General features: G+C 42.3%; 1 protein-coding gene across 3 annotated transcripts; it reads right to left on the bottom strand.

The window, feature by feature from the left end:
- LOC139161929 (TLC domain-containing protein 4-B-like) lies at positions 1-24,897 on the bottom strand. 3 transcript variants are annotated; one of them, XM_070741720.1, is made up of 8 exons: positions 24,804-24,897; positions 11,137-11,307; positions 10,834-10,923; positions 8,980-9,038; positions 4,966-5,060; positions 2,185-2,258; positions 1,749-1,869; positions 1-1,160 (listed from the first exon to the last, which is right to left on the bottom strand). In XM_070741720.1, the coding sequence occupies exons 2-8, from the start codon at positions 11,289-11,291 to the stop codon at positions 1,125-1,127; spliced, it is 630 nt and encodes a 209-aa protein (XP_070597821.1). In that variant the 5' UTR covers positions 11,292-11,307; positions 24,804-24,897; the 3' UTR covers positions 1-1,124. The 3 variants fall into 3 exon arrangements, with proteins under 3 accessions (XP_070597821.1, XP_070597819.1, XP_070597820.1); XM_070741718.1 differs by having other exon boundaries at positions 1-1,869; XM_070741719.1 differs by lacking the exon at positions 24,804-24,897 and having other exon boundaries at positions 1-1,869; positions 11,066-11,245.

Here is a 24,897-nt window from a genome sequence, read left to right on the forward strand (position 1 = left end):
CACGCCTCGCAGGACCCAGCCCCCCATACACAGGAAATTGAAGGGTGCATGCATGCGCATGCATGCACAGTGCCCGGAGCATTCCAGTATGGCCATGAATGACTACCTTTTAATGCCTGTACATGTGCACACAACTCCCCACCACCACACACACACACACAAACATTGACCTCCCCATGCATGTGCACAAGGTTCACTAAAGCCTCTGGAACCTGGAGATGGCAAAAAATGGATTCCAGGTGATTTTTGGCCTTCCTGGGGGAGGTCGTTTTCACCTTCTCCAATCTTCAGGAAAGCCTCCTAAAGCTTGGGGAGGGTGAAAAATGGCTCAACCAGAAGTTCATTTCCGAACTTCCGGTTGGGTCCGTTTTTCACCATCCAGAGGTTCCAGAGGCTTTTCTGAATCCTGGGAAATGCGGAAATGACCTCCCCCCACCCTCCAGAAGGCCAAAAATCAGCTGGCCAGCCTGCAAATGTGTGCTGGAGCTGACACAGAGCAATGCTTCACATGCCCTCAAATGTGGCTCCGCGTGCCACTTGTGGCATGTGTGCCAGAGGTTTACCATCACGGACCTATATCCTTCCACAGGGCTGCATTCACTGAGGCATACATTTGGGAGTGAAAAAACTTTCATTGTAAACTATTGTTGGGAAGATGTGATTGTCATATATAAGAATGACAACCACAAAAAGGAATGACACCAGAGTGGAAGACAGCCATAATGGATGGGGATTTGGGGAGTTGTATTCCTGGCATATTTAGAGGCACTCAATATCACTTTAGTTTTGATTTATCCAAACCATTGAGCAAAGGCTAGTCTGCCTTGAAGCTAGCTTTAAAATTATTGTTTTCTGGTCTTTAGAAATTTTGCTGCTATTGTATAGGCAAGTTCTTTCCTGGAATGCTGTTTCAACTGATTTAGTAAAACAAGGATGCTAATTACATATTGCTGTCCTTTTAGTGAAAGTCCTGAAATCCAGCCACCATTTGTAGTCATAACTGGGCATTATTTCTTCCCTCGTCCTTCCACTATTTTCAATCCTCTTTACCGCTAAACATGGTCCCAAAACCCCTAGCAGAAGCTTGTATTTTCTTCTTAGGAGGAAATAGTACCTGATCCTCATCATGGACGGATTGATAGTTGAAAGAGGTTAAATTCCTGAAATATTAGAAACATCATCTGTTTAGCTGCACAAAGCTACATTAAGTTTCATTCAAAAGTCCCATGGAGTGTCAGATGAATTTCCCAAACTGTATCTCTCAAGCATTCCCATTTATGCCAAAGGAATCCCTAGGCTAAATATACCTCCATTTTAAAACTGCTTATCTTCAGCCCTGTGAAGTGTTTCTACAGTCGCATCTCTAGAAGATGGCAAATTGCTGAATCTAGTCAATTTAGCCAAGACCTTTCTTTGATTGAATGGAAAACTATATGCTCCATTTTTAATGAATCTGGGATTCTTTCCCCAAGGATATAGTCAGGAGCAATTCCTAGGCTACTGGCTTCTAAGGGGATTAGAAGAGGAAATCCAATTTTGTCCAGCAGAACTTGGGTCTTCTAGGTCAAGTTCTTTCTTCATGCTGACTTGTAGGTCTTAGACCAACGTAAAGCTCGGTAGAAGCCACGGACAATGCGGTACATCCAGATCAAATTAAGAATTTCCAAGGCAATGCTTGGCCCAATCCAGGCCAGTTGCACACCCAGGCCCAAACGTTCATATTCAGGAGTTCCATACCAAGAGTATACCTGCATATAATAGCTGGGGATGACAGCAATGCGCACCATAAAGAACACTACCATCATGGCCAAACCATTGGCCAAAACAAGACTGGAAGTACGTGGCCAGCCAGCTGCATCCAGGAACCACCTGAGGCAACACAAAATTTAAAATATAAAATAAAATGGATGTCAGTCCATTCAGATTCTCTGCCTCCCCCAGTAAAGCAACAGCATAAAAATCACTCTCAGAATTTTCAACAGATAACTAAAATAGTTAGATATGAGCATGCAGCAGGCTTGAGGTGTTGAGCTCAGCCCCGTGGCTTTAATGAGGAATGGATATGGGTGGCTGCTGTCCTTCCCTAGAACATAGATAGAAGGTCCTCTTTGTCAAAGAACTGGGGCACATTCTTGGGCAACCTATTGAATGGACCCATTTTGTTTCTGATATTACCAAACTCACCGCAAATTCACGAAGGGTGTTGAGAGTTCTGAAAGGAGACGGAAGTTGGCAAAATAGGGAAGCACCCCACGACTCTATGGCAAAGGGGAAAAAAATATCTCAGATTTTGATTGTACCATCCCATGGCCATTCTAAAACTGTTGCCTTTTTTAGTGAATATTTAAAGTTGGTTGGTTAGTTTGTTTGTCAAACATATATAGGATAGTAGTAGTTTGTATAAACATAACGTAAATTAAAAAAGTAATGCTAAAAGAGGACAATAGGACAGTAGGACAGGGACAGTAGGCACAGTGGTACACTTATGCATGCCCCTTACAGATTTCTTAGAAAAAATGAGAGGTTGATTGTAGAAACAGGGAGAGGTCAACTGTCTAAAATTAAAGTTTTTGGGGTTTGGGGAAGAAACCACAGAGTCAGAGTCCAAGCATTGATCACTCTATTGCTGAAGCTGTATTTTCTGCAGTAGAGTTTGGAACAATTTACATTTAGTTTGAATCGATTATGTGCTTGTGTATTGCTGTGGTTAAAGGTGAGGTAGTCATTAACAGGAAGGACATTTTGGTATATGATTTTATGAATTACATTTAGATCAGATCGGAGATGACATAGTTGTAAATTGTCTAATCCCAGTATTTCAAGTCTGGTGGTTGCGAGCGGATGAGTGAAAAACTCTCCTTGTGAAATCTTTCTGGATTCTCTTGATTATATTAATGTTTGATATGCAGTGACAGGTTTGAGACAGGTGAGCTGTATTCCAGAATTGGTCTAACAAATGTTTTGTAAGCTCTGGTTAGCAGCGTAATATTGCCAAAGAAGAAGCTGCGTAAGATTACATTAATAACTCTTGGTGCCTTTTTGGAAATGTTGTTACAGTGGGCTATAACACTTAGATCGTTGGGCATGAGTGCTCTTCATACTCTACATAAACAATATTTATAAATGAAAATTAGCTTGGCCAGTATGCACATGTGCATTGGAGCTGACATATACCATAGGTTCGACATCACGGATATAGAGCATAGACATTTTCTTCCCTCTTCTCTCTTCATTGATATGCAGTGATTTTTTTTCATTCATATTTCAAGACATAAAAGGAACTTTGAGAAGAAACTGCATATTTTATTTTTACCTGGATTCTCTGCCGTTTTGTTGAAGTGGTTCGTTTTCTGAAGAAGTGGGTTTAGCTACATATATCTACGTGTGTGTCCTCAAATGTTCAGAGACAACTAGAGATTGGGAAGGCCTATTTTCAACCCAAATCAATTTGGATTATATGATAGATTCACAAAGGCAACTGTGATCTTTCTTTTCTTAATGGACTCAAAGAAGATTTCAGGAAATTGTTTTATAATTTCTGTTATACTGGCTTAACATTTGGGCACAACACAGTTGACCCAAAACTATTTGACAGATGTATGGATAATACGCCAAATTTCTGGTTAAGTAGAAAATTCAAACACTAAACTCTAACACTAAAGAGAACATTTTTCCTTGGGGTTCCACATTCAAGTGTGATAACTTCTAGGTTTTAGCATAGCCTGGGGATATAATTACTGTATTAAACCCTGACTTTCCCCTGACTTGGCTTTATTCCAGTTCATTATATGATTACTCTGAAGGATGCTTGATTGTTAAAATTGACATAGGGAGGTTTAAATGCTAAATCATCAGGTTTAAATATTAAATACTCTTTTATTGCTAATATTTCTTATCCCAAATCAAATCAAATCTTTATTATAAATTTATTTTTGTGATTCATTTGGAATAGGTTTTGCCCTAAAATAAATGTTATCCTAGGATGGGCTTTATTTTTTTTGGACTAAATCATGTATAAAATCTAGGTACCTAAAATGCATTTCAATCCTAAGGCAGGGAATGTCCTTCAGACCACAAAATGGATTGCTAGAGCAGAATTCTGGAAGAACTTATTTGCCCATTGCATCTTGGAAGCATGAACAAATGTAGCTTTAAGAGAAGTCAGACATCTCACATTTCTGGCTGAGAATCCACAACATGAACATGACCTTAAAAGGGCACCACCTCAGAAATGCAAGACTGCTAACACCTTCTTCTCTAAAGAGTTCAGTCCCTCAATGTACAAGTAGTCCTGGACTTACAACAGTTCATTTAGTGACTGTTCAAAGTTACAAAAGCACTGAAAAAAGTAACCTATGACCATTTTTCATATTTGCAATTATTGCAGCATTCGTCATGGTCCCATGATAAAAATTCATATGCTTGGCAACTGACTCAAATTTATGACGATTGCAATGTCCCAGTGTCGTTGCAATCTTCTGACACACCAAGTCAAGGGGGATTTCAAATTCACTCAACAACCATGATACTAATTTAACAACGTAGTGATTTTCTTAACAACTATGGCAAGGAAGGTTGTAAAATGGGGCAAAACTCATCAAGTGTCTCCTTTAGCAACATAAATTTTGGGCTCAATTGTAGTTGAAGACTACAGTATCTGTATTGCATGTAACTTCAGACAACAAAAGCCAAGTGACCACTAGATGGCAGCAAAAAGTTAGAGTTTGCCATCATCTGTTCTTTACATTTCATTTCTGCTGCATTGGTCTCTTCATTCTTAGATGGAAACTGATCAAAATGGCAAAAACCAGAAAATGTTTGCTCATGGAGGTGCCTGAGGTGATGGATACTACAGAATGCACTGAAGTAGGTTGAAAAAAGGCTGGCCTTTTTTTAAAAAAAGGATGAAGAGTCCCCTCTGCCCCATCCCACCCCTCAGAAAAATTAAAGGACACGGGAACTAACCAATACGTATCCATAAGCATATAGTGCCACCAAGTGGTGGCAAACGAAAAGAGAATCTCCCAATGTCCTCCAGTAGCGCACTAGCAGCAACAGATCTAGAATTCAGAGCAAAACACATGTTCATAAACAAGCACCTTGTTTTTAATTAGAAAATAAACATATAGAAAATAATTTCATATTTAAGAAAGTAAATGCAAGAATAAGGTGATTTCTCCCCCCCCCCCTTCTTTCTGCTGTGCTACCTGCAGGGATTTAGCAGTTAAGGCTTTTCCAAATGTGGATAGAAAAAAATTGATTCCTATTTTTTCTCTCTCTCTCTCTCTTTTTAATGCTGCCATTAGTAGCACGGGTGCATGGCAAACACTGGCAGTCTGACCACTGAGATCATCTATTCATGAATAACTCAACCAATATTCTGCATACAAAATGCCCTTCATTGACAAACATCTTACATGCCCCCTCCATCCTTTCTTAAAGAGACCTTGATTTAACAAGAACTCAGCAATCCACTGTTTCCACCAACTAAATATCCCTGTTTGAGGAAGTACATCTCATCATCTAATTGAACACATGAGATCAAAACCTCACTGGAAAGATCCAGTCAAAACTAATCTCAGAAGATCACAGGGTGGGGGCGAGAGACTTCGGAATGCCGCTGGGCAACAGACTAATCCCAACCAAAAGTGAATGAGAGGAGGAAAAGGCTGAAACCACTGAAAGGATAATAATTCCTCAGAGGAAATGCTAGGAGGAAAGTCCTTTGCACAAACCATGATTATGCTCAATGTTCCCTCTCGAAGTGGCTAAGCGTTAACCCTGCAATCTGTGCCAGCCTTCTTGGGCATCAAAAACAGGGAGGACTGAAGATCAGGATAAATTATCATGGCCCTGGCTCCATTTTTATGGGAATTGGATTTTCACTGAAAAAAGAGCTTAATTCACCTCAGATTCTTCTAGTATTTTTTTAATCCTGTCAGATAGGCAATTGCAGGTAATCTCATTTGCATCAGTACTCACTCACTTTTGATGCTAACCCTACCTCCAAATTCACATATCCCATACATTTATTTATTATTCAACAAATTAATATAGCTGCTTAATTTATTCATAAGTAGCTCCATTGCTAGCGATTTTTGAAATGTTGTAGACCTATCAAATTATCAAAAAAATTTAAAAGCATTTTTAAAATCCATTACATAATAAAAACTCATAACAAACTCCCCTACCCATGGTTCCAACAGCACACTCAAATCATCCACTTGATTGGCTTCATCTCCATTTGTGGTTCCCAAGCCTGGTGCAATACCATGTTTTTAGGGCCTTTCAGAAAAGTGATATCTCTATACATCACAGACCCTGTTGACCTAGAAGCATCTTTAACTCTGGCAGGCAAGAGTTAAGCTGGAAACCTCCCCTGTTTTAATGATAAAGTGATCCTCTAGAACGTAACTGCCTAGAGCCAATATCATACCACTCTTTATTCCTAGAAGTGGGGTGGGAAAGTACTTCATATGACATAAAAAGGACGTGGAGATAAATGGCTGGCTTTAATGCTGCCAACATGACTGATGACAACGGCATATGAACAAATATTGTAGAATTAGGGAATTAAGAGTTATTTTTCATTTGCTTTCATGTATTATTTATATGACCCTTTTAATTTGTATGTGTGTGTGTGTGTTGCAGAGGGGACTTGAAATTCTTTTATAACTGGAAAACGTGGCACTAACATACACACACCTTGCAAACATCAAATAAAAACTGATTCGTTTTTTCATACCTTCTACATCAGAGGTCTTCAAACTTGGAAACTTTAACCCTTTTGGAATTCAACTCCCAGAATTTTCCAGCCAGCTATGATAGCTGGAGAATTCTGGGAGTTTAAGTCCATAAATCTTAAAGTTGCCAAGTTTGGGGACCCCTGTTCTACATGATCAATTTATTGTTTTGTTTATTTGCTTATATGTATTTAATTTCTTGTGGTCTATAAACTGTTTTTTTTTTAATTAAGGACTGTTCCATCTGTCCATCCGTTGCTCTTGAGGGGGGGGAGGTTCTAACCCCTTCAGATACGGTTCGTAACTTGGGTGTCCTCCTGGACCCACAGCTAAACCTTGAACACCATCTTTCAGCTGTGGCCAGGGGGACCTTTGCCCAGGTTCGTCTGGTGTACCAGCTGCATCCCTTTTTCGACCAGGAGGCCTTGCGCACAGTAACTCAGGTGCTCATTACCTCCTGTCTCGATTATTGCAATGCGCTCTACATGGGGCTACCCTTGAAGAGTATTCGGAGACTGCAGATAGTCCAGAATGCAGCCGCGCAAGCTATTATGGGTATACCTCAATATGCCCACATAACACCAACACTCTGTGCACTGCACTGGCTACCGATTAGTCTCCAGTCACAATTGAAGGTGTTGGTTATCACCTATAAAGCCCCACATGGCTTAGGGCCTGACTATTTACGGGACCGTCTCTTCCACATACCTCCCAGAGGCCTATTAGATCGCACAGAATCGGCCTCCTCCAGGTCCCAGCGACTAAACAATGTAGGTTGGCAGGACTGGGGGGGAGGGCCTTTTCTGTTGCTGCCCCAGCTCTATGGAACCAGCTCCCTCCTGATGTTCGCACTGCTCCCACTTTACTGGCTTTTCGAAAAGCTGTTAAAACCTGGCTTTGCCGACAGGCCTGGGGGCCATGAATTTTAACACCGGATGTGCCCGAATATGTTTGTTGGTATGGATGTTTCTTAGATTATTTGTGAGAGGGGTTATAATTTGGGTTTGTTACGGTTTTGGGGGTTTTAATTATTGTTGTTGATCGACTTCTTTTTTTATCATTGTATCATTGTATTGTTTTCTATTGTTGTAAGTCATCCTGAGCCCTACGGGATTGGGCGGCATAGAAGTCAAATAATTAAATTAAATTAAATTAAATTAAATTAAATTAAATTAAATTAAATTAAATTAAATTAAATTAAATTAAATTAAATTAAATTAAATTAAATTAAATTAAATTAAATTAAATTAAATTAAATTAAATTAAATTAAATTAAATTAAATTAAATTAAATTAAATTAAATTAAATTAAATTAAATTAAATTAAATTAAATTAAATTAAATTAAATTAAATTAAATTAAATTAAATTAAATTAAATTAAATTAAATTAAATTAAATTAAATTAAATTAAATGTAGTTATGGATCAAAAATAAAATAAGAAACAGGAGATCAAACCCAGTTCTTCCGAGTCTAATCCAATTGCTCCTCTTTAATGGTCAAAGTCAGCAAGGTTCAGAAAAAATTCCAGTGTAGATTTTCTATAATGGGTCACATTGCAAGATATTCCCAGTGGCACTGATTTAAAGGAAGACAAGGGAACGAAAGGCACACAACATTTGTGCGCATCGTGGGGCAATGATAGATTTGTTCATCTTTATTTAGACATATGGATCCCACTTGAAAATATGGCTTTCCGTCAAGCTGAAAAGTTATTCCAAGCAGCATGGGGTAAAATGACTGAAAGGAAAAGTGCAGCAATAAAATACCACACTATCACCCCAGTGAACTGACTACACAACCTCAACTAGCCTCAGTTAATTCAATCCCTTGCAAAGTTTTGTCCCTTCTAAGGAGTCCTCCACCTCATCATGCATCATGATAAAAATGAAGGAGGAAACTCCCGGCAGTTTTGCTCTAATTTAATTCTTTTGGATACAAGCTATTGGAAATATCTTAGTGGAATAATAACTGCTTGTATATTGTAATGGATCTCATGTAGGAGGTATTCCCAGTAGCATTGGCTGAGAGGGAGGCAGGGAATAGACAAGCATGTTAACAAAGATGAATATTATATGTCAGGATTATTATGGCAAGAAAAATGTTCACAACAAGTCTGAAGCCTGTCTTAGTAGTCACACCAGCAATGAAATGGGCAGCATGTAAATTTAATCAATAAAATAAAAAAACAAACCCTCTAGCCTACCTTGTGAAACTCAAGGGTGTGGTGGTGCTTACCATAGAGCAGATAGCCACAGGTGACAGCTACATTCAGTTTGACCAACCAAGGATCTCCCCTACAAGAATGAATGAATGGAGACAAGGTCAAAACACAAAGATCTGGTATTGAGAGAAGAACCCCATTTCTAATTTATTAGATGTCCATTTCCCCCACCATCCCTCGGGCAACATCATGTAGCATTTTGAAAAATGACTTTTTAAGTCATTTCCATCCAAGTCATTCAGAAATTCTTCTAGCATCAACTAGCCTATCTCTGGACCAATATTTTTCAGTCTATTAAATATGGGATGAACTAGAATAAGAATCATTCAGGGAAAGGTAAAGAGGGAGAAAGAGGAAGTAGAAAGATGAAGAGAGAAGAGGAGGAGTGGAGGGAAGTAGGAAGGGAGAGAGAAAGAGTAAAAAGGTAGAGGGAGGGGGTGGAGACATAGGAAAGGGAGTGCAAAGAAGTGAAGAAAAATAGACTGATAAGCAGTAGTATAAAATAGGTGCAAAGTAGGATATTGATTTATGACTGATTGGACAAGAATGTATAATTGTGTATATTATGGATATATTTTAATGTATATGCATTGATATATATATGAAAATTGTGGAGAATTAAAAAAAAAGAATTACTGTAAATGCAGTAATAAATTTAGAACTGTGAAAAAGCTATAATGTTTCTACCTTTTCCTAGATTCAACCACCTGTGTTCTTTCGTTGTTCTCTGTCTAGTAATAATTTGGTTCTGAACTACCATATGGTTAGTACTGTTATTTGAAATACCCTTAGAATTCCCACTTCATTTTTCAAGGTGGAAAATCAATTTTTAACTCAAATTTTATTTTTTTAATTATTGCATTTATATGCTGCTCACTCTGAAATGGACTCTGTCCATGAGAATGTCCATGAGAAATTGTAATCCACAAGAGACTATAAGCAAAGGCATTAATATGTTTCTATATAATTCTAATTTAAGGCCAAGATATTTGACAGCCGCCCCAAGTTTTCGGAGAAGGGTGGCATACAAATCTAATAAATTGAATTGAAATTGAAATTGAATTGAATATATGATAGGTGGTAGGAGTGAAGTTGCTATAGCAGGAATCATTATTATTGAGAAAACTGTTATATCAATCTTTCAACTGCAGCCACCTTGAAGAGATGGGAAGACAAAGAAAGATGGCTAGGTCTTAAATTCTGATGTACAAACATATATATTTTGACCCCCGTGTACTATCTAGGGCTTTATTTTAAAATAGCTACTCTAGTCAAGTTGTATTTGTGAGTCTTCTGCATCTAAATATTGAACGAGGAGTTCAGAATCTACAGTGCCTTGACTTTCACCCATGCCGTTTGCAAAGTCAAACAACAAAGAAACTGGACAAGTGAGATCAAGCAGGAATTGGGGAGAAAAGGTCTGCTATAGACAGAGGCAGTAATGGCATCAGTGCCTTCTTAGCTTTAGCATCTCCCATCAACTCAGCCCATTCATTGAAATAGGTGGCATAGTTCTATGGAGCGTATGTGAAATAGGGTTAAAGAAAGGAGTGATTATGTCTTGGGCAGGAGTGTTTGCACCTTTTTAGGCTCAATGCCAAGGCCAATTCAGATCCTCTTGCCTGGAGTGACCCTGTTTCCACCCCTCACATCCTAAAATCCAAGTACTATAACAAAGGCTTCTTCTTTTTCAGCATAAAACAGTCCTTGTGCTTCTCACCACAATGAAAACAATCATGCTCACAGGCACCTCCCCTTCTTCCTCGCTCCCTCTCTTTCTCTCCCTTGCCAGGGAGAGCAGGCTGCCAAATCTATACATGTGTGCCCCAGGAGGCACACATGGCAGTCAATTGCCTGTTATTTCTTACCAGATGGGGTTGGCATTTACAGCATCGTCATAGCAAAGGATGTAGAGGCAGAAGAGGCCGACAATCACCGCATGGAGAGTAGACACACATCTAAAAAGGATAACACATAAGGGTTATTCCATAATTGCAACACTAACTACACAATCTCTCTCTTGCAATGTGCATGCAACTATTCTGTGCAAAGCGCAGTAGGTGTGGAACGTAACCTCTCAAGTTCCATGGAGATTCTTACAGTGGAAAGGTGAGAAAACTGCAAATCTCGCAACCATTCGTCCAGCCACATCCACCAGAGCCTCTCTCTACCTGGAATTCCATTCACTCTGCTTGACCGAAGGAAGGCTGGAGTAGCTGGGGCTGAAGGACAAGGACAGCTGGGGACTGAGGGCTGAGAAGGAGAACTGGAAGGCTACGAAGCTGCCAGCCACAATGCAGTAACCCAAGCGAGTGAAGTCCTCCATTGAGTTTCAGTAGCACCTGCAAGTAGACAAAAGGGTCTGTTCTAGTAAAAGGCCTCAGAACTAAGGATAGAGACAAAAAAGGGACCTTTTTTTTTAAACAGAGAGAAACGATCAAAGAATCAACATTGAAAATCAAGATGGAGAAAATAAATACTTGTATGATGAAAAACTCTCCCTAAATCTAGTTTTGCCATACTGTATTTGGAAAGGGAAGTAGGTCAAAAGTGGATCCTGAGGGGCAAAAAGAAACTTTGAAAAAGAATGTGGGAGTTTGGGGCTGGACCTCAGCCAGAAAGTTAAATTCTCCAAGAATGTGACGAACATATGATTAATCAAATTCTCTCAGAAGAAGAGAGAAATTGAGACAAAGAAACACGGGGACAGCAGACAATATGTACAACATAAAAAATTACAAGAACATCAAATTAATTCTGAAGGGAGACTGTTAGGAGAACTAACAATATATAAAAGCCACTATGCAAAACAAAATACAGTGGAACCCCGACATAAGAGCTGCTCTACTTAAGAGCAACTCGAGATAAGAGCTGGGAGGGGAGAGATATTTTTGTTCTACTTACAAGCCCAAATTCGAGATACAAGCGCCAAGGAGCTGTCTCCTGAAGCCAAACGCTAACTTCCGCGTTCGGCTTCAGGAGACAGCTGCAAAGCGGCGCGCGTGTTTTAAAAGGTTGCAGCCGGCCTGGGGGGCTCGGGGGGGGGGGGGCTTGCAGCTTTCTTTCTTGCTCTTTTTCTTTCTCTCTTTTACCTTCCCTTCCTCTATTTCTTCTTTTCTTTCTCCTTCCCACCTTCTTCCCTCCCTCCCTCCCTTCACTCATTCCTCTCTTACTCTCCCCTTTCATAAGTTTCCTTGCTTCCTTCCTCTGTTCCTGTCCCTTCCCCCTTCCTTTCTTTCTTTCTTTCTTTCTTTCTTTCTTGCTCTTTTTCTTTCTCTCTTTTACCTTCCCTTCCTCTATTTCTTCTTTTCTTTCTCCTTCCCACCTTCTTCCCTCCCTCCCTCCCTTCACTCATTCCTCTCTTACTCTCCCCTTTCATAAGTTTCCTTGCTTCCTTCCTCTGTTCCTGTCCCTTCCCTCTTTCCTTCCTTCCTTCCCACCCTCCGTCCATTCATTCACCCATTCCTCTCTTGATCGCTTAAAGCCGGTCCCTGGTGCAAAAAGGGTTGGGGACCTCTGTCCTACAGGATTGGGTGGCAGAGAAGTTGAACATATGTAAATTTAAAAGTTTAAGAAAGTTTACAAGTTAAGTGAAAGAAACTTCATTATTCATTTATATGTACATGTACATTTCTTCATTAAAAACATGTCTTTCTGCATAATTTAGACTAACTTTGTGAGTTTTTTGAGGGCTGGAACCAATTAAAATTATTTACATTAATTCCTATGGGGAAAAGTCGTTCGAGATAAGAGCTGCTCGACTTAAGAGCCCAGGTCCGGAACGAATTAAACTCGTATCTCGAGGTACCACTGTACAGACAAAAATTGACAAGCCATCTTGTAAAGAAGAAACGAGTTCTACGTGGGGCTAAGAACATTGGGGCGAAAAGAAAGGCTCCTACTAATAATTGATAACTGCTATTAAAGAGCAGATAATTACTAATATTGATTGATTGATTAATTGATTACTACTAATAAACGACAGATAGTACCAATAATACTGGACTAATAATACAGGACAGTGGAGGAAAATATTAGACCATTCAGTTCTTGTTCCATTTTTACCCACCAATAGTATCACAGTTTAATTGGCAAAAAGTTTTTGTTCACCACAGACCAGAGATGGGTTCCTTCCTGTTCAAACCAGCTCGCCCAAACCCACCTGCGGTTGACATCACTACCTCTTCCACCTAAAGACCGCACTCCTTAAACACTTCTTCCCACAATGGCAAGTTTCTTAAAGCTGTCTCTTAATCCAGTGATTTTCACTTTTTTGAGCCGCGGCACACATTTTTTACATTTACAAAATCCTGGGGCACGCCACCAACCAAAAGGACGCAAAATGACACTCTAACACAGTACATGTTATACATATAATTAATAATATAGTTTATAAATGTATTTATACTCACTTAATGTGAAGCTTGGGCCTGTTTCGATGAACACAAAAGGGATATCCTGGCAGGAATAGTAGTCTGGGGACCCATGTTTAATTTCCCCACGGCACACCTGACCATGTCTCACGGCACACTAGTGTGCCGCAGAACACTGGTTGAAAAACACTGTCTTAATCTAGCCTAACAGTTCTTTTGAGTTCTTAATTTGAGCCCCAACATGCCCACAAAGCATTCCTTCAATTTGGAGGATAGATGAACATCTTATAACATCAAATCTGAGCTGCATGGCAGAAGGAGTTAAGACTGTGAGATCACAGGCAACTGAGCAGCCCTCAGAGGGCTCCTGGACAATCAGAAGTCAGGAAGGTGCGTCTAAAAACACAAGCCCAGTCACCACCCACTGGAAGCATTATTTTTCATTCAGCCCCCAACTAAATATTGATAATTTAACAATGCCCTCCTGAAAGGTGCACCCAAAAGCTCATCATTCTTGTAGCAGAACTGCCTGTTCCTTTAGTCTAATCTTTAATCTTATACACAATTAGATTTAGCCAGTTGTTACAAAATACTCTTAATGGGTATTCAAAGGATTTAAAGATTAACAAAAAAACCAACAATTTAACTTACTGAGGTATAAAATATATTCCTATGCATCATCATTATCCTTTACCAAAGCACAGCACAAATCAGAGAAACAAGATGATTAAGCAGATAACTCTTACATTTTGGGTGGAGGGTTATTTGTTTATTTATTTATTTGTTTGGTTTGGTTTGGTTTGGTTTGGTTTGGTTTGGTTTGGTTTGGTCTGGTCTGGTCTGGTTTGGTTTGTATGCCACCCTTCTCCAAGGACTTGGGGTGGTTATGTTGTTTTGTTTAGCCCATTCAAATGGAACCACTACATTTGAAAGAGAAAAGTACTTTACATATTGCAATCTGTTTCAAAATTCTACTGACCAGAGGTAGGTTCCTCCCAGTTTGCCCAAACTAGTAGTGACCCACTGGTGATGTCAGGACAAAGCCCACCCACGTGGGGGGGGAGGACGTAAACTGGCAGCAAGGTACATTATAACTGACTCCTGCCACAGACTATAGACTCCCATGATATCCATGTTGTGATTACAGCATGGATATATAAATTTGCATTGTCATTAGCAGTCAAGCTGGACTGCTGACATTATCTTTACCTTACTTCAGAGTAAGTGCATGTACTATTTGTTGCAAATGAATATACAGCTAATTCTATGTTTATTCAATTTTTAAACCCAATAATTCATTTTATCTCTTTACGTATATGATTTGTATGACCACCAATATCACAAAGGTGATTCTGAGTGTACAAAGATTAAAAAGCAAACTTGTAGCATTCAACCTCAACTCCCAAGGTAATAGTAATAGTAGCCTCATAGTAGCCGCCCCGAGTCTGCGGAGAGGGGCGGCATACAAATCTAAATAATAAATAAAATAAATAAATAAATTCAAAATCCAAGCTGTGTAATTGTTTCCTGCTGACCATCGGATGATGGTTTGCCTGCCCTTTACTTGAAAATTAATCAGAAAGAGTCATGATTTTCCTAGCAAATTTATTCTAAAGTCTGCCTTTCACCTGAACTGAAATTAAGCTTCTTATACATTACTATTGCTCGCAAGACATGCTGTTCCCATTCTTTGCTCAGAAATCCTTTTAAATGTTTTTAAACCTTCAGCTAATCCTGCTCCCTTCATCTTTTTTCCTTTTGCTAAATATGCAGAGTAGTTCCACTCCTTCCTTCCCAGAGGGCTAGCAAATTGGAGAAAACCTCTGGTCTTTTTGTTAACCTGCCCCTTTGTCTCTGCTGCCTGTGCTTCTCTTCTAGGAACACCTGAGCTGTGACCAGCACAAGGGAAATCGTCATTGTAGTCATCATCAATATTGTCATCATCTTCAGTCTCCTGTTACAGAATGGGTAACAATCACTGATACTCCTCACTTAATGACTTCAATTAGGACTGGCAATTCCATCGCTAAATGACACAATTCTGCTATGCTGAATAGTGAATTCTGAAGATCACCAAGCTACCAAGATTGAGAAAGAGTCTCTAAAATACAATCAACAAAACACAAAGCACTTTGCTATCCTAAAATCTCTGGAAGGCCATCCAGACTTATAATTCTAAGAGAAAGCTTTAATGGCTCCAAATCTTGTTGGCACATATACATCTCCACACATGACTGCTCTGAAACCCACCCAACCCCTTTCAGGAGCTAAACAGATAGAAGAGGGCTGAATTTAAAGCAGTGCCTCCACTACTATAGCTTTTATTTAATCAGGGATAGCATAATAAATCAAAACAGGAAAGTGTTATAATCCTCACAACCTGTTCCATCTCCTAAACACACAACTAAACACTTCTTTCCACATTGGCCAGCTTCTTAAAACTGTCTCTTAATCTACCCTAAAAGTTCTTTTGAGTTCTTAATTTGAGCCACAACATGCCCACAAAGCATTCCTTCAATTTAGAGGATAGATGAACATCTTATAACATCAAGTCTGAGCTGCATGGCAGAAGGAGTTAAAACTGTGAGATCCCAGGCAACTGAGCAGCCCTCGGAGGGCTCCTGGACAATCAGAAGTCAGGAAGGTGGGTCTAAAAACACAAGTCCAGTCACCGCCCACTGGAAGCATTATTTTTCATTCAACCCTTAGATATGAAACACTGTAGCTTTAGATCAGAAAAATTAAATATTGATAATTAAGCAACGTGCTGCTGAAATGTGCATCCAAAGCTCATCACTCTTGCAGCAGAACTGCCTGTTCCTTTAGTCTAATCTTATACAGTGATCCCCCGGTTATTGAGTCCCCGACCATTGCGAACAGGGTAATTTGCGATTTTTCAACCCGGAAGTCAAAATACCATCTACGCATGTGTGCCCTTTTTTTTCTATGGGCACGCATGCGTAGATGGCAACCGGGAGATCAGCTGCTGGGCGGCTTCCCTGGGTCTTCCCCCTCTTGCTGGCATCAGCGAGGAGTTTCCCCACCGCCCACGCAAACTCCTCGCTGCCGCTCGCCCGCCCTTCGCCTGCCCACGCCGTTCGCTCTCCCTCTTGCTGGCGGGAGGGCGAGAAGCCCTCCCCAGCACCCGCTCGCCCGCCCTTCGCCCTGGCGGAGAAATTCCAGCCCCCACCTGGTCCCGCCCGATCCTCCTCCCTGAGGCAGCTCGCCCTCCCATGGCCGCTTCCTCCACCCTCCATCGCAAGCCCTCGCCACCGCAGCCAACGCGCGCTGCGATCTTCAAGCCCGGCTCCTTTCGGCCCAGCATCCCGGGCCAAGCAGCTGCCTTCCGTGACTGAGCCTGGCTGGCCCGGAAGATCGTAGCGCGCGTTGGCTGCAGCGGCGAGCGAAGCCAAGCCGGCAGCAATGTCGCCGCCGCTGCAGCCAACGCGTGCTACGATCTTCCGGGCCAGCCAGGCTCAGTCACGGAAGGCAGCCGCTTGGCCCGGGATGCTGGGCCGAGAGGAGCCGGGCTTGATCCGCTGAGCCTGGCTGGCCCGGAAGATCGTAGCGCGCGTTGGCTGCAGCGGCGAGCGAAGCCAAGCCGGCAGCAATGTCGCCGCCGCTGCAGCCAACGCGCGCTACGATCTTCCTGCAAGATGATTAAGCAGATAACTGTTATAGTTTGGCTGGAGGGTTATATTGTTTCTTTTAGCCCATTCAAATGGAACCACTACATTTGAGAGAGAAATGTACTTTGCATATTGCAAAACTCTACTGAACAGGGGTGGGTTCCTCCTGGTTTGCCCGAACCGTTAGTGACCTGCTGGTGATGTCATGATGATGTTACCGACCCGGTTCGGTTGGTGCTGGTCACTGGATGCCGCCATCTTTTATTTATTTATTTTCTTCTAAGCATGCGCAGAAGTAGAGTTTCCGGCACTGTGCATGCGGTCGCCATTTTGTTTTCAGCTTCCCCCCCTCCAGATCTTTTGCCACTGCACATGCATGTGCACGCAAAGTGCACGCATGCCCCTGAGATGCGCCCGTGTGGTGTGGAGGAAGCGAACCATCAGCAAGGTAAGTGGGAACCTATCCCTGCTACTGTTGACTTGGATTTTTAATAAATATACTAGTAACAAAAAGAAAAACTTGGAATTGTTAAAAATGATATAACAGTGCCTATCAGAGATTAGCTTTCCATCACATATGGAAAGGATTTCAAGAGGCAGCCACAGGGATTTCACAGCTTTTAATTGCCTGAGTATGTACCCATATGTACCCATATTGTTTGGACTATAAGGTGCACCAGACTATAAAATGCACTTAAATTTACACAAGGAAAACAAAAAAAAAGGTTTTCTTGTGTCGAGTTTTTGCCCTCTCCGGCCCCCAGAAGCACTCTGCAGTGCTCCACATGGACCATTTTCACCAAAAACGGTGAAGAACGGTTGCAGAGTGCATTTTATTGTGGGCCACGAAGGGCAAAAACATGATGTGTGGAGGGCTTGGGAGCCCCAAAATGGGCCCATTTTGGTGAAAATGGGCCATGCGGAGCATTGCAGATTTTTCTCTGGGAGCCGGAAAGGGAGAAAATGCCTGTATTTGGTCTATAAGATGCACCTAAATTTTCACCCACTTTTAGGGAGGGGAAAAGTGTGTCTTATACTCTGAAAAATGTTGTATATAAATCATTGTTAACCACACAAAATAGATTTGCACAATATACTATGTTAAATTGTGGTCCAATAAGTTCTGTGTGTTTTATGAACACATCAGGAAAGATAGGTGCTCCAAACTGAATCAATCAATCAATCAATCAAAATACAGCTGGAAGGGACTTTGATAGTCTTCTTGTTCAACCCACTGGTCAATCAGGAGATGGCGAACCTATAGCACAGGTGCCACAGGTGGCACATGGAGCCATATCTGATGGCACATGAGCCGTTGACCTAGCTCAGCTCCAACATGCATGTGTGTGACAGCCAGCAGATTTTTTGTTCACACAGAGGCTCTGAGAGGGCATTTTTGACTTCCAGAGAGCCTCCAGGGGTTGGGGAAGGCGTTTTTACTCTCCCCCGGCTCCAGGAAAGCCTTTGGAGCCTGGAGAGGGCGAAACATGAGCCTACAGGACCCACCAGAAGTTGGGAAACAGGCCATTTCCAGCCTCCAGAGGGTCTTTGGGGAGTGGGGAAAGGTGTTTTCGCCCTCCCCGGGCATTGAATTATGGGTGTGGGTACTTGCACATGCGTGATAGCGCGCACCCATCCTCTTTCAGCACCCAAGGGAAAAAAGGTTCACTATCACTGCCCTATACCATTTCAGACAAGTCACTGTCTAGTCACCTTAAAAACTCCAGTGACAAAGCATCCACAACTTCTAAAGGCAAGCTATTCCACTGGTTAATTGTCCTCACCGTTAGGGAGTTTCTCCTTAATTCCAGGTTGCTTCTCTTCTTGATTAATTTCCATCCAAACTTTCTTGCTTTGCTCTCTGGTACTTTGAAAAATAAATTGATCCCCTGCTCTTTGTGGCAGCCTCTCAAATACTGGAATACTGCTATCATGACCCCGCTGGTCCTCCTTTTCTCTAGACTTGTCAAACCCAAACCCTCTAGCTCTTCTTCATGTTTTAGCCTCCAGACTTTTAATCATTTAGTTGCTCTTCTTTGCACTTTTCCCAAAATCTTAACATCTTTTTTGTAATGCGGTGACCAAAACTGAATATAATATTCCAGGTGTGGCCTTAGTAAGACTTTATAAAATGATTCTAATACTCCATGTGATTTTGATTCTATGCTTCTGTTTATATAATCAAGGTGCCTCTCACAGTTACTCTTTTTGAACCAGGTTTCACCTAATCTCTCCTTGTACTTTTGTTTTTTTTCAACTCAGATGTAAAACTTTGCTTTTCTCTACATTAAATTTCATTTTGTTGGATAGGGCCTATTGTTGAAGTCTGTCAATATCTTTTTGGATCCTGAGCTTATCTTCTGACCTTTGGCTATTACTTCCAACTTAGTGTCAGTTGCATATTTGGTGAATTCCCCTTCTATTCCCTTATTTAAGTCATTTATGAAGATATTGAAGAGTACTGGGCCTAAGATGGAACCTTGTCCTACCTCACTGCTTACCTCTCTCCATATAGATGTAATACCTTATTAAAAACAGAGTGACAGACTAACAGAGTTGGAAGGGACCTTATTGGTCATCTAATCCAACCCCTCCGTTCAAGCAGGAGACCCTAGATCAGAGGTCCCCAACCGCCGGTCCGCGGACCGGCACCGGGCCGTTGGGGGTTTTCAGCCGGTCCGCAGCGCCAGGGCCCCCTCGGCCTTTCTGCACCACCAGCGGCGCTCCCCCCGCCAGCCAGCCAAGCCCCGCGCCCGCCGGAACCGGCTCCTCGCTCTCCCCCCGCCGCCCGCCGCATTTGCAGGAGGTGGGGAGGGTCGGGCGGCCCGCCAAGGCCAGGAGGGACGCCGCTGCCCCCCCCTTCCCTCTCTCCGCCCGCCGCTGCGCCTCCTTGACGCCGAGAGGAAATGCCGGCAAAGGCTTTTCTCAGCGGAGGTCTTCAATGTCGGGGGCGCACGGGCGGTTGCACGCGCTCCCTATCTCCCTGCTAGCCCACTCGGAGTATTCAAAATAAGAAAAACCTTTGCCGGCGAAGGCTTTTCTTATTTTGAATATTCCGAGTGGGCTAGCAGGGAGATAGGGAGCGCGTGCAACCGCCTGTGCGCCCCCGACATTGAATATCACCTTCGCCGGCCCCACCTCTCCTGCAAACCGCCTTGCTGAGAGCCCGGGGCGAAAGTGCTCTCGCAAAGGTGAGGCGGGCAGGGCGTGCGCGCGTCACCGCTGAGAAGAACGGAGAACGAGAGTGAGTGAGAGCAACAGACAGCAAGATAGAGAGAAAGTGAGAAAGAGAGAGTGAGAGAAAGGGGGGGAGAAAGAGATAGCAAGAGAGAGAACAAGAGACAGAAAGAGCGTGAGAAAGAAAACAAGAAAGAGTGAGAGAGAGAGAGAGAAAGAAAAAGAGACAGAAAGAAAACAAGAGAGAGAAAGTGAGAAGAAGAGAGAGAAAGAGGGGGAGAGAGAGAGAAAGAGAGGGAGAGGGAGAAAGAGAGAGGGAGAGGGGGGAGAGATAGCAAGAGAGGGAGAGAGAGAAAGAGAGAGGGAAAGGGGGGGAGATAGCAAGAGAGGGAGAGAGAGAAAGAGAGAGGGAAAGGGGGGAGAGAAAGAGAGAGGGAGAGAGAGAGGAGATAAAGGAAGAGGAGAGAGAGAAAGGAAGAGAAAGAAAGAAAGAGGGATAGAAAGAGAGAGAGAGAGAGTGAGAGATGCTCAGTGAGCCTTTCTTTGAAGTTGCCTTTCTTTCTTTCTTTCTTTCTTTCTTTCTCTTTCTTTCTTTCTTGCTCTTTTTCTTTCTCTCTTTTACCTTCCCTTCCTCTATTTCTTCTTTTCTTTCTCCTTCCTACCTTCTTCCCTTACTCTCCCCTTTCATAAGTTTCCTTGCTTCCTTCCTCTGTTCCTGTCCCTTCCCCCCTTCTTTCTTTCTTTCTTTCTTTCCTTCCTTCCTTTCCTCCCTCCATTTCTTGCTTTCCTTTTCCTTCCTCCCTTCTTTCCTCCCTCATTCCCTTCTTTCACTCCTTCCTCTCTTACTCTCCCCTTTCACACCTTTCCTTGCTTCCTTTGCACCCTTCTTCTGTTCCTGTCCCTTCCCTCTTTCCTTCCTTCCTTCCCACCCTCCGTCCATTCATTCACCCATTCCTCTCTTGATCGCCCCTTTTACGGCGCCGCTGACAGCTAGCTCCCCCCCCCCCACTGGGCCATGGAAAACTGGTCTAGCTTAAAGCCGGTCCCTGGTGCAAAAAAGGTTGGGGACCTCTGCCCTAGATCATTTCTGACAAATGGCAGTCCAATCTCTTCTTGGAAGTCTCAAGTGATAATGTTCTCACAACCTCTGACCACAAGCTGTTCCATTGGTTGATTGTTCTCACTGTCAGAAAGTTCCTCCTTATTTCTAGGTTGAATCTCTCCTTGATCAGTTTCCATCCATTATTCCTTTAGGTGTTTTGGAAAATAGTTTGACTCCCTCCTCTTTGTAGCAGCCCCTCAAATATTGGAACACTGTTACCATGTCTCCCCTGGTCCTTCTCTTCACTAGACTAGCCATGCCCAGTCTTCATATGTTTTAGCCTCCCGTCCCTTACTCATCCTGGTTGCTCTCCTCTGCACTTTCCCTAGTGTCTTAACATCTTTTTTATAGTGTGGTGATCAAAACTGGATGCAGTACTCTAGGTGTGATCTTACTAAGGCTTTATAGAGTGGTATTAGTACCTCCCTTGATCTTGATTGTATCCCACTGTTAATGCCACTTAGGATTGCATTGGCTTTTTTGGCTGCCCCTGCACACTGCTGGCTCATATTTAGTTCACTTTACTTTTCCCTACATAGAATTTCATTTTGTTAGATAGGGCCTGGTGTTCAAATCTGTCAAGCTCCACTTGGATCCTGAGTCTATTTTCTAGGGCAGCGATGGCAAAATGTTTTTTGCTTGGGTGCCAAAGGGGCGTGCATGCACGTAATACTGTCATACGTGTACCCACACCCATAATACAATGCCACCCCCCTGTAAATGTGTGCACACACACCCCTGCACTGCCCCCCCCCCCATGCATATGCACAGGGCTCACTAAAATCTCTGGAGTCTGTGGATGGCAAAAATTAGATTTCAGCTGATTTTTGGCCTTCCAGAGGAAAGGGGAGGTCATTTTTGCCTTCCCCTGGCTTCAGGAAGGCCTCCTAAAGTCTGAGCAGGGTGAAAAATGTCCCAACATCCCAACCAGAGGTTTGTCTCCAAAGTTCTAGTTGGATCCGTTTTTCATCATCCACAGACTTTGGAGGCTTTCCTAAAGCCTGGGGAAGGCAAAAATGACCTCCCCCTTGCCCTCCAGGAGGCTGAAAATCAGCTGGCCAGCAATGAACATGTGTGCTGGAGCTGACATAGGGTAACGCCTCACATGCCCTCAGATATGGCTCCCTGTGCCACCTGTGGCATGCATGCCATATGTTTGCCATCACGGTTCTAGGGCATTAGCTATTCCTGCCTAGTATCATCTGAAAATTTGGTAGGTTCCCCTTCTATTCCCTCATCTAAGTCATTTATGAATATATTGAAGAGTACTATGCCTAAGGTGGAACCTTGTGGTACTCTACTACTTACTTCTCTCCATGTAGATTTAGATCCATTAAGGACTACTCTTTGAGTCAGTTTGTACAGTTGTGAGTCCATCTGGAGGTGAAGCTATCTATTCCACATTTTTCTAGCTTATGAAGTAGTAGGCTGTGGTCTACCCTGTCGAATGTCTTGCTGAAGTCTATTATGTCCATTGTATTTCGCAGTTATAAATCCATCTGATAGTGATGCTTTCTTTCCCACATTTTTCTAGCTTACCAAAATATGGGTTGTGGTCTACTTTAGCAAATGCCTTGCTGAAGTCTAAATATGCTATGTCAAGAGCATTTTGCTGTCTATTAATTTAGCCACTGTCAAAGAATGAAATAAATTTGTTTGGTATGATTTATTTTTAACAAACCTGTGCTGGCTACTAGCAACCAACGCAATAGCACTTAGTCTAATGTATTGCTTCACAGTGTTTTACAGCCCTCTCTAAGTGATTTACAGTGCCAGCCTATTGCCTCCAACAATTTAATTTTACCCATCTTGGAAGATGGGAAGACTCAAACTGGCGAACTGGCAGTCAGCAGTAGTAATCTGCCGTACTGCATTCTAACCAATGTGCCACCACATCTCATACTACTTAAAACTTTGTTTCTAGATGTTTCTAGATGTTCACAGATCTGGTTTTTTGATTATTTTTTACAATATCTATAGCCTGATTTATTTAGTGTCCATTTGGATATGCTAGCACTCTGAATTCTGGATTCATATATCAAAATATGCAAAATATTTTTGTTATATCATAACTAAGTATATTATACCAACTCATAACATGACTTATTGTGATGTGTGACAGTGATTTGTAAACAGTTTCCTGAAGAGATTATTCCCATACAAAGCCATACCCCAAAGATACAGCTGTAAATGAGTTTTTAAGGTTGGATTGAAACTGATTTACCCAGCTGTACAATCTGGAATCAGAGATGGCCGCTTTCAGTCTATTTACTGAGGGCAGCTGAGTATGCCTGTTTCTATCTCTTGCCTCATTCCAGGAAATATCTTTAGAAAATGACCACCTTCTGCTCAGCCTCAGCCAACCACTAACCTATACAATCCTGCCATGTGTGCAATATCAGATCTTTTCAAACAGTAGTTATTCATTCATTCATTCATTCATTCATTCATTCATTCATTCATTCATTCATTTGGTTTTTATGTCGCCCTTTTTCTTAGACTCAGGGCGGCTTACAACATGTTAGCAATAGCACTTTTTAACAGAGCCAGCATATTGCCCCCACAATCCAGGTCCTCATTATGGAACTCTTTTCCTCTCCTCCCTTGAAGATCTTTAGTCATGGTTTGTTACATCTGGAAATTCTAATATTAATATTGTAGTTATATTTCATTAAATGTATTGGATTTTTTACATAAGCCAATCTTGGGTGGCTTCAAATGTCAAATTTCAATTCTAGGATATAAAGCTGCCTCAATAAGGCTGCAGGGACTCCCTTATATTATAATAATAGCAATCCAATTTAGTAGTAAATGGGATTTTCCAATGGTAAAGCAGAACCATTCACTTTAACTTGTTCCTTGCTGGTGGGAGGGAGGGAGAGAGAGAGATCTAAAATATATTCCTTTTCCCTATCTATCATATCTTTGCTAAACTATGCCCTGAGTTAAAGATCTTTGATGCTCTCAATTAAGCACTGAAATTTTATTTCAGGCTGCAATTTCTTTTCCCAAATTCTCTGCACTTGATATGGTCATATCTTTAGTGTGATATTTCCCAAGAATACCTCGGGGAGGAAGGGGGCAGGGGGCTTTCCCATTTTTCGAACAGAACCCCCTGTCCGGGATTCCTATGATGCAATGCTTCCGAACTACGCGTTACATTCAAAAGGACCTTCTGCACTTTGAGCCGGAGAGCCGCCGAAGGGGCGACTGCTTTTCAGTTCTTTCCCCGCAAAAATGATTATGGCGACGGAAGGTGCGAACGCGCCAGGCTTCGTCCCCAAAACGAAGAATGCCGAGCGCCTCTTCGATTCGGGATCGCGACCTCCCCGAAGCATAAGCGTACAACCCATATCTGCCGAACACAGCTTCTTTCCTCGCTAAGCCAACGCTCCGCAGTAAGCCAGCTGGCTTCGACTTGACACGCCAACGAAGCTTCGTCGCTCTTTGCTCAGAACGATTGCACACACACACACACACACACACACACACACACACCTCCATGGGGAGCAGCTTGTAGCTCGTCCTGCCGCGCCTCCACCGCGTGGGGTACTCACCTCCCTCCGTTTGCCTGGTGGCTCTTTTTTCGGCCGGGAAGACAAGTACACTGGCGTCGCTGAGCCCGTCCAGGCGAGGCTTCAGTCGGATAGC

Source organism: Erythrolamprus reginae, chromosome 2 (assembly GCF_031021105.1).
Source record: "Erythrolamprus reginae isolate rEryReg1 chromosome 2, rEryReg1.hap1, whole genome shotgun sequence".
Classification (NCBI taxonomy): Eukaryota; Metazoa; Chordata; class Lepidosauria; order Squamata; family Dipsadidae; genus Erythrolamprus; species Erythrolamprus reginae.